Source organism: Rhinopithecus bieti, unplaced genomic scaffold (assembly GCF_001698545.2).
Source record: "Rhinopithecus bieti isolate Rb0 unplaced genomic scaffold, ASM169854v2 scaffold_2827, whole genome shotgun sequence".
In the NCBI taxonomy this organism is placed as follows: Eukaryota; Metazoa; Chordata; class Mammalia; order Primates; family Cercopithecidae; genus Rhinopithecus; species Rhinopithecus bieti.
In genome coordinates this window covers 1,579,905-1,590,597 of record NW_016804135.1, presented here as the reverse complement: position 1 = coordinate 1,590,597, position 10,693 = coordinate 1,579,905, and the positions used below count along the sequence as shown (strand labels likewise).

The 10,693-nt window shown below is 36.6% G+C and overlaps 1 protein-coding gene across 1 annotated transcript in view; it reads left to right on the top strand.

Moving 5' to 3' along the window:
• Positions 1–10,693, top strand: part of COL5A2 (collagen type V alpha 2 chain) — a 169,781-nt gene that overhangs the window by 129,458 nt on the left and 29,630 nt on the right. The window contains 12 exon segments of the mRNA XM_017865465.1: positions 885–929; positions 1,042–1,140; positions 2,369–2,422; positions 2,651–2,758; positions 4,396–4,449; positions 4,797–4,895; positions 5,429–5,482; positions 6,191–6,289; positions 6,398–6,451; positions 6,543–6,596; positions 8,137–8,190; positions 8,970–9,023. Of these exon segments, the coding sequence (XP_017720954.1) occupies positions 885–929; positions 1,042–1,140; positions 2,369–2,422; positions 2,651–2,758; positions 4,396–4,449; positions 4,797–4,895; positions 5,429–5,482; positions 6,191–6,289; positions 6,398–6,451; positions 6,543–6,596; positions 8,137–8,190; positions 8,970–9,023 (828 nt within the window).

The following is a 10,693-nucleotide window of genomic DNA, read 5'->3' as shown; positions in this document are numbered from 1 at the left end:
GGCGCCCCTCCCCCAGCCTCGCTGCTGCCTTGCAGTTAGAGCGCAGACTGCTGTGCTAGCAATGAGGGAGGCTCCGTGGCCGTGGTACCCTCCCGGCCAGGTGTGGGTATAATGTCCTGGTGTGCCCGTTTGCTTAAATCGCAGTATTGGGGTGGGAATTACCCGATTTTCCAGGTGTTGTGTGTCTCAGTTCGCCTGGCTAGGAAAAGGGATTCCCTCCCCCTTGCACTTCCCAGGTGAGGCAATGCCTCGCCCTGCTTCAGCTCTCGCTGGTCGGGCTGCAGCAGCTGACCAGCACCAATTGTCTGGCACTCCCCAGTGAGATGACCCCAGTACCTCAGTTGAAAATGCAGAAATCACTGGTCTTCTGTGTCGCTCGTGCCGGGAGTTGGAGACTGGAGCTGTTCCTATTCGGCCGTCTTGCTCTGCCCTCTCCAACCTATTTTTTTTTATTGATACATAACATTTATACATATTTAGGGGGATACCTGTAATGTTTTGTTATATGCCTAAGATGTGTAAAAATCAAGTCAGGGTATTTAGGATATCCATCCCATTGAGCATATATCACTTCTATGTGTTGGGAACATTTTCAGTCCTCTTTTTCTAGCTATTTTGAATTATAAAATTTAATATATTCTCTGAATTCTGAATGAGTGCTTACAACTGTGAAAAAATGTATTTCCGTTGTCAACTCTGTAAGTTTTACCTATTTTATGTAAAAGAGAATTAGTCAAAAAAGTAATTTTTATGATATAATGGTGGTTGATGTTTAAAAAATGCTTCTACTTCCTTTTTGAAGATGGCTGGACATCTGTATACTACCACATTTGTATCTAGATATTGCTTAATATTTCATTATATACTTTTAATGTACCTTTTAGGGTGCAATAGGAACTGATGGTACTCCTGGTGCCAAAGGCCCAACGGTGAGTAATGCATTTATGCCATGTGAAGCTCAAATGGACATGATTCTTTAGACATTGGCCCCAGACTGTTACCTGTGTCTCTACTTATCACATCACTCTTGCTGTTCAATAGGGCTCTCCAGGTACCTCTGGTCCTCCTGGCTCGGCAGGACCTCCTGGATCTCCAGGACCTCAGGGTAGCACTGGTCCTCAGGGAATTCGAGGCCAACCGGTAATGACCTTTGAAAGAACTATCATCCTTTAGTGTAATCTAACTAAGAGCACCAAGAGTAATAACATGTAATGTGATGCAATGAAACATAAATAACATGACTTATCCAAATGAGGGAAGATGGGAGTCTTTGTGAAAGCCAAATGTTGTGGTACAATGTAGATGTTTAAATTCTAAGTGGGAACATTATTGCATTATGTTAAATTTTAGTGTTCTTTTATTTAAAATAATAAGGTTATAACTTTATGGTTCACCTCATAGACTTTTATGAGTAATTGAATAATAAATATTATAAAAATATTATGCAAGCCAGTGTGAGGAAGTATGGAGCTTCTATAGGAATTTATAATGACAATTTGGCTGAAAATTGGTTCAGCAACTATTTCTTGAGTTATTCTTAAAGAGTGATTAAAATATATTAATCAGACTGAATGTCAGATTGAATGTTTTAATATTTTACAGAAATTATTTATTAGAAAATATTTTGATGAACCCATAATAAAGCAACTGAGAAGTTGTACTTAATAGCTTTTAGCTTGATGTATAAAAATAAATATTTAAACAAATATTTTCAATTCTGTTCCAAGTAATGTGGTCGTGCTGATAAATTCTCTTTAAGTGCTGGTGACAGATTTATTAAAACATGAATGTTGCTAGTGTCACATTTGATTTTACCAAGTTCTGAATTTTGCAATCCGGTTCTTACAACCTAAATTACAGTTGGTATTTAAAGATACACCTACAGAAAAACCCTCGAACACTCCAAGAGTGAAATGCCCTATTTGAAGTTGCTAAATTCTCAATAAATATAGCATAAATATAAAATTATTTTGATTCTGGGTAAACAGTTTCACATCCTAAAATACAGCCTAAATATATTTATCTATAGAAGTTATTGATAGTTCCAATTTTAATTTTCAAATTTGAATAATAACTCAATAATTCTATTTATTCTACTACACATGATAAAAAACATAATTTAAAAAATAAATATCTTAAAGACCACTATAAATTAAATAAGCAGCTACCAAATTATACTGAATTTTATAAAAATTTACACATATTAACATATCCACATACATTCATTTAAAAATGGTTATATTATACTACTGATGCAAAGCAGACTCAACTGGAGAGAATTTTTAAAACCCATTTACTATAACTAATTTGAGCAGATTGGATTAGCTAAATGTCCTGGTTCTTACAAATATCAATATATTTTTTTCAGGGTGATCCAGGAGTTCCAGGTTTCAAAGGAGAAGCTGGCCCAAAAGGGGAACCAGTAAGGTTTCATTGTTTTAATAAGAAGAACATAGTATTGTCTAGAAGTGTACAGCTCAAAATGCTCAAGGGTTTAAAATAATAATGAGAATTATAATAGCTTGAGATGAAAATATCTCATCATTTCATATACTTTAAAATTTGTGATTGACTTCGTTAAAGGAGACTTCCAACTATAATTCACTGGTTGAATGGGTCTTTCTGGTAACTATCCTTCTGTTTTTAACAGGGGCCACATGGTATTCAGGGCCCGATAGGCCCACCCGGTGAAGAAGGCAAAAGAGGTCCCAGAGGTGACCCAGGAACGGTTGGTCCTCCAGGGCCAGTGGGAGAAAGGGTAAATTTGAATAATACAACACATTCTTATAGTTGTGGGGGAATTATTTGAGTAAGTCTAAGAATAGTAAGGAAAACTAGAGGAGTTCAGAAAAATGCTTGCAGGTTCCTTGCACAGTTCAGTACAGTTATGTGCAAATAGAAAGAGCCAACTAATGGCCGGGCGCAATGGCTCACGCCTGTAATCCCAGCACTTTGGGAGGCTGAGGCGGGCAGATCACGAGGTCAGGAGATCAAGACCATCCTGGCTAACACGGTGAAACCCCGTCTCTACTAAAAACACAAAAAATGAGCCCAGTGTGGTGGCCGGCGCCTGTAGACCCAGCTACTCGGGAGGCTGAGGCAGGAGAATAGCGTGAACCCAGGGGGCGGAGCTTGCAGTGAGCCAAGATTGCGCCACTGCACTCCAGCCTGGGCGACAGAGCAAGACTCCGTCTCAAAAAAAAAAAAAAAAAAAGAGACAACTGACTAATCATTATCCATTTATTCAACTAATATTGGTTATATCACTACTCTATGCCAATTTGAGCCATCTGTGCTTGGAATTGTATCAGTGAACAAGAAGGCTATGGTCCTAGTCCTCATGTGGAGACTAGTAAATAGTTGTTTATTTTAGTGGAGAGGTAAACAATAAACAAGTCAACAGGTAAATAAAAATGTATGTACACACTTTAAAAAGTGCCATACACACACCAAATAAAGGCGTGACATGTTGGAGAGTAACTACATATGTATGTCAGTGTTGTAATGATAGATTCGGTGGTTAGGAAATAGGATCCTCTGAGAAGATAGCATTTTAGCTGAGACCTGAAGATGACTTTAAGCCAGTAGAAAACTTGGAAGAAAGAACATTCTTAGCAGAGGAAAAAGCAAATGCAAAGCTAGAAGGGCAGAAAGGACCTGGTGATTTTAAAGACCAGAAGAGGTAGCTGTGACTGGAGCATAGTGAGACAGGTCTGAAAAGAAGAACAATAATCTCACATTTATCTAGAGCTTTGGAGAATGCAAAGGGTTTCACAAAAATCTCATTAATGAATGTTATTGTTGACATTTTAATTGCTATAGATGGTACCTTTGCCTCTCATCTCTAGCTATGCTTTCTCTGTTTAATTTTACAATGAATCGTTAGAATATTTCCTTCCTTCCTTCCTTTTTTTTTTTTTTTTTTCTGACAGAGTCTTGCTCTGTTGCCCAGGCTGGAGTGCAGTGGCACCATCTTGGCTCACTACAACCTCTGCCTCCCAGGTTCAAGAAATTCTTGTGCCTCAGCCTCTTGAGTAGCTGGGATACAGGTACCTGCCACTATACCCAGCTAATTTTTGTATTTTTAGTAGAGACAGGTTTTCGCCATGTTGGCCAGGCTGGTCTTGAACTCCTGACCTCAGGTGATCTGCCTGCCTTGGCCTCCCAAAGTGCAGAATATTTCTTGATTTGAAGAATTATTTGGCTCAGTACTTATCTATTCTTCAAAATTTTAAATTTTTTCCACTGAGTCAGATTTTTCTCATACATACCTATAGCCATGTTGGCTTGAACATGGCTCCTAAAACTTTATAGTACTAAAAATAAAACTCATCTATTCATTACATATGCAAAAATATCAATGGCAATTAAGAATCACATTTTGGTCATTTGTAGGGTGCTCCTGGCAATCGTGGTTTTCCAGGCTCTGATGGTTTACCTGGGCCAAAGGTGAGGTTGCCCTGTCAATGTTGATACTTACGTGGGGGGTGCTCCAGAAGATGCCATTTTTCAGCACAGTGATCTAGCTATGACCTGCATGGGCTCAGATCCAGAAAGGAGATGGATACAAATATCAGGCCTAACCCCAATTCTCTCTTGTGTAATTTCTGTATTAAGAGGCATAGGGGAGAAGGATGCTAGTTGGAGGAATGTGGTGACAAAATTTTGCATGTTATATTAGTTCCTTGATTTGGATGTTATATTAGTGCCTTATTTGTAAAACAGTAATTTTACTTCGGCTTGCTTTTGTTTTTCTATACTGTTTTTCTTCATGCATCTGCTTTGCCTCGGTACAGGGTGCTCAAGGAGAACGGGGTCCTGTAGGTTCTTCAGGACCCAAAGGAAGCCAGGGGGATCCAGGACGTCCAGGCGAACCTGGGCTTCCAGGTGCTCGGGTAAGAATGTAGCAAGTGTTTGCTACATCAGTGGGGAGAAGTGCTCCTGAGCATGCATTGAAAGGGTTTTTGTTTGTTTTAAATTTAGTTTGTTTTACAGTTTAGAACATTTCTTTGTTTTATGGTTTTGATCCAATTCATTATTTTAAAAAATACTGATTTGTTATTTTATCATATATAGAAAACACAGTAACTTCTAGTCTCTCTTTCTCAAAGGAGTATGTATTAATAGCTTTATCACTTGGCATGAGAAAAAAATCCTGTTTGTCAACTTTTATAACTTTACTTGTTAGCAAGTAAAGAATTTATAAATATTTGTAAATATACTTTTATAGCAATATAGCAAGTAAAGTAATTTTGGCAGAGAAATTCTGACAAATTTTATTTTAACAATACATCACTTAAAAATTTATTTGATTTACAGAACTGTCATTCTATTCAGTTGACAAAAAAGCAACACTAGTTTTACTCTTAAGAATCTTTACTTCAGCTGCAGGTCAGCAACAAACTGACAGTTGCTTTTTTATTTTCAGGGTTTGACAGGAAATCCTGGTGTTCAAGGTCCTGAAGGAAAACTTGGACCTTTGGTAAGTAATTTAAACAGAAGTCCACAACCACTAATATTTTTCATTAGACATGCAACTTAAATGATATTTATTTGAGGTTAATGCTTTTGATTATGTGGATGCTGGTCATATTGACATACTTAAAACAGCTTCTGGAAGCATATTCTTCGAATCTGTTTCCAAGTTGACAAAAATGTAGATTAAATTTTACTAAGATAAATGTTTGAGATTGAAATTGCTTCCCTACCTGACATCAGTGAAAAGTTAAAATGATATAGTTTTAATACTGGTGAAATTTGTCTATTAGCAATATTCTCATTTTTGATATTCTTTTAATTTTATTTAAGAGATAAGTAGTATGAATTTTGACAACTTATATATTCTAAGATCTTCCCTTATCCTGCAATGCGAAATACAAGTCCTGAATTTTCATTACCACAAACCAGAGTAAATGAAAGAAGAAAGATTTCCCCTATTAATATGATTGTCAGGAGACATGATGAGGAAGCTTATGTCTAGAATAAGAATAAAATATCTCTTCTAGTTACTTAAAATACTTCAGTGTTTTTTAAAAAAACCCGTTCAACTGTCCTGATCATTTAACATGAAAATTCAAGATAATTTAAAATTTATATAACATCATAGTAAGCAAATGCAAGTGATACTTTGGATGATGGGATATTTAGAAAAACTTACATGAAACTTACATGACTCCTGTCAATTCCATAGGGTGCTCCAGGGGAAGATGGCCGTCCAGGTCCTCCAGGCTCCATAGGAATCAGAGGGCAGCCTGGGAGCATGGGTCTTCCAGGCCCCAAAGGTAGCAGTGTGAGTACAGTGTATAATATGTTTGCCACCTCATCATGATCCTCATTTGGAGGAGGTATGTTTGTGACAAATTGATGGAATTTTACAAAAGTTTCATTTATTCTTCAGGGTGACCCTGGGAAACCTGGAGAAGCAGGAAATGCTGGAGTTCCTGGGCAGAGGGTAAATATACATTTTCTGCTAAAGAAAAATAATATAAGGACTATTTAAATTCTCATGGACTCACCTCACAAATATCTGTGTGTGATACTAGGGAGCTCCTGGAAAAGATGGTGAAGTTGGTCCTTCTGGTCCCGTGGGCCCACCGGTATGTGATTTTGTGTGTGTGTGTGTGTGTGAGAGAGAGAGAGAGAGAATATAAACACATTGCATTTTTCAATGATGTTTATTCAAGACTTATGCATAAGTTTCAGGGAAAGTGAGTAAGAATGTATGGGAATGAAGAATTTCTGTTTTACCTTCTCTTTTGATTTCTGTGGTATAGTGTCTTCTGCCTTTTTAAATATAATGATGAATCTTTTCTCTTTTCTTTTTTTTTTTCTCTTTTTTTGAAATGGAGACTGACTCTGTCCCCAGGCTGCAGTGCAGTGGTGCAATCTCGACTCACTGCAAGCTCCACCTCCCGGGTTCAAGTCATTCTCCTGCCTTAGCCTCCCTAGTAGCTGGGACTACAGGTGCCTGCCACCACACATGGCCAATTTTTTGTATTTTTAGTAGAGATGGGGTTTCACTGTGTTATCCAGAATGGTCTTGATTTCTTGACCTCGTGGTCCGCCTGCCTCGGCCTCCCAAAATGTTGGGATTACAGGCGTGAGCCACTGTACCTGGCCATGATTAATCTTCTTGCTTTAAACTTCTTTAAAAGTCTGACTGCAAAGGTTTTTATATGTCACAGTCAAAGAATATATCAACTGAGGAAAATAGTGTGTAACAAATATTTTATAAAATATTTTATTTAAAACATTTAAATACTTAATTATCTACCTTCTCTCAATAATGCATCTCATAAAAATTTATTTAAGGCCAGGCATGGTGGCTCATGCCTGTAATCCCAGCACTTTGCGAGGCCAAAGTGGGTGGATTACCTGAGGCCAGGAGTTCAGGACCAGCCTGGCCAACATGGTGAAACCCCATCTCTACTAAAAATACAAAAATTAGCCAGGCATGGTGGCATGTGCCTGTAATCCTAGCTACTCAGGAGGCTGAGGTGGGAGAATCACTTGAACTTGGGAGGCGGAGGTTGCAGTGAACTGAGATCACACCATTGCACTCCAGCCTGGGCGGCAGAGCAAGACTCCGTCTCAAAAAAAAAAAAAAAAAAACAAAAAAAAAAAAAAAAAAAAAGTTAAGTATTTATATATACGGGTAGTAAAAGGAATAATACTTATTCTTTGAGGTCTATTTCTCATTTTAGGAATTTAAAATGAAGTGTTTATCAGAAGTATTTTGGCATATTTATTTGTTTTGGGGTAGGGCAGTTTAAATATTAAATAAACTATAATAAAATATTTTGTTTTAGATTAGATATACAAAAGTAATGGATTTTCCTATATTCAATCCAATTTTCCCATAAGTTTACAATTGGCTCCAGACATTTAAGTTTGGGTCAAAAAATAAATACATATTATCAGTCACTTCACTGGCTTTAGAAGATATTTTCTCACGTCCAGAGACTTCAAACAATAACATTTGCTTACTGTTAATACTAGTTTATTATCTGGCTAAAGAGAAGAACATGTGATTGGAAGAAATACAAAGAAATATCAGTACCTCTAGTGGTTCATATAGAGAGGAAGCAGACAAAGATCTGGCTATATTCACATTTTTTTTTCTCCTTCACAACTTAGGGTCTAGCTGGTGAAAGAGGAGAACAAGGACCTCCGGGCCCCACAGGTTTTCAGGTATGCACTAATTTGGTTTTCCATTTCATCTTCCATTAACTAAAATGCTATTTTTAAAAAGAAAAAAAAATATGGTCAGAAGATTTGAAATTCTACAATTTTCAAAAAGTCATCCCTCTTTTAGTAGATAGGATAGACATTTGGATAAATCAAACATTTTTGTTCCGAGTAAAGGAATGGACTTCTAAAAAAACTAATCAAACCTGCAAATTATGAACAAAACAAATAAAAAATAACAAAAAAGTGATAAAAAGATATCAGGAATAAAATGTTTCTGATATCTCAACAAAGTTTATTCAGCCATTTTAAGGCTGATCTAATTTTATTGGCACAGTGACTAGAATTTTTTATTGAACAAATTTTCATAATTTATCTACATATATCAGTACATACATTATTTAATAGGAGGATGATCATAATTTGTAAAAAAAACTTTCTGGACTGACTTTAAATAATATTCTTGCAGTCTAAAATGTTGTTCACAGAGCCATAAAAACTCTACAGATATGAAAACCTCCTGTTACATTATCTCTTTATTTGCTAAGTGTTGCACTGATGAAAATACAATCCTATAAATTAACTAGCTGTTTATTTTGTTGGTAGTTCATTTTTAATGCTTCTGAACAATATTTTTTGCTTAAAATGTCTGAACAATATATTTTCCTTGAAAATATAGTCTTGGAGACTCCATGAATTGTAAAAGTTAAACTGTTAACACTGGTAGCCTATTGCACTTTCACAGATTGATTCACAATTTTATTTTCTTACTTTTGTTTTAGGGGCTTCCTGGTCCTCCAGGGCCTCCTGGAGAAGGTGGAAAGCCAGGTGATCAAGTAAGTGTTGGAATAATAATAATGGCAACACTATACATCGCTGGCTCAATTATCACTTTTTATGCGTGAGGCTCTGTTGTGCTTTCCTTTACATACATTATCTCTTTGAGTTCTCAAAGCAGCCCTGTGTACTGGGTACTATCATTACCTCCATTTTATAGATGAGGAAAATGGGGCATACAGATGTTAGATAACTTTCCCAAAGTCACAAGATTAATAGATTTGAACCCAGGTCATCTGCTTCCCAAGATGTGTTCTTAACCACTTTATATAAACAATTATGAACAAATACTAACAATTTTATTCTGTCATTTTCCTGGCACATAGATTTATTTATTTTTCTTTGAGTGATTCATTTGTTCATTTAACCATTTAATAAATATTTGCTGAGCACTCTGTGTGCTTGGCTCTACAAAGCACTGGCCTGAACCAGCTGAACAAAATGGATTTGGACCTTGCTGTCCTTACAGTAAAGTAGGATTCAGAGACTATAAGACAATTACAATAATATCATGCTCTAAATGCTATGATAGGGGAGGTACTATGCTTATGGAAACAAAAAAGATGCACCTGAATAAGACTTGGGAGGTTTAGGAAAGGTTTTCCAGACAAAATAATATCTTGTATGAGATCTGAGGGATGAATGATGGTAAAGATGAAGGAGGGAAGATAGGAAAAACCTCCAGGAAATGAGACAAGCTTACAAATCAGAGTGGGTAATGTAATTTGGGGAAAATAGAAAGGGGACTCTGTAGGGGTGAATCAGGGACCTGATTATGGAGGGTTTTAATTTGATTCTAATTTGTTCTTTATCAGTAGAGTAATGGGAAGCTAAGGAAGGGTTTTTAGGCCTGGCACAGTGACTCACACCTGTAATCCCAGGACTTTGGGAGACCAGAGCAGGTGAATCACTTGGCGTTAGGAGTTCAAGACCAGCCTGGCCAACTGTCTCTACTAAAAATACAAAAATTACCTGGGCATGGTGGCACATGCCTGTAATCCCAGCTACTTGGCGGGCTAAGGCAGGAGAATCACTTTAATCCAGGAGGTGGAGGGTGCGGTGAGCCGAGATCAAGCCATTGTACTCTAGCATGGGTGATAGAGTGAGACTCCGTCTCAAAACACAAAACAAAACAAAACAAAATAAAACAACAAAAAAAAGAAGGGCTTTTAAGGAAGGAGTAATATGATCAGATTTGGCTTTTAGGGAGATCAGACCACAATGAGGACAGTCCATTTCGGAGAATAAGATTGGAGACCTATTTGATAAAGTTATCATCTTCATAAAAGAAAGAAATTTCAAACTGACAAATTTTCTTTTGTGTAAGAACAAACTGAAACTTTTAATGTAGACATGACTGTACTAGTTTGAACCCACAATACTAGTAGAGTGCTTTGTCCATATTATAGGCTCAAGAAAGATTTACTAAATTGAGTAGAATTGAATTGGTTCTATTTAAAAGAAAACTCTTTAGCCCTTTTTGTATAACTTTTCTTTATTTAAGCTTTTTCATCTTCTATTAGTTAAAAAAAAAGACATTTAGATTTTGTTGCCTCTAAAAAACTAACACTCTATCGTTGTGAAATAATATTTTGCATATTCTCATTGCCAAAAATCAAACATTCAGGTATAATACAAAGTGTTTTGGAAAAATGTTTTCATCTAAAAC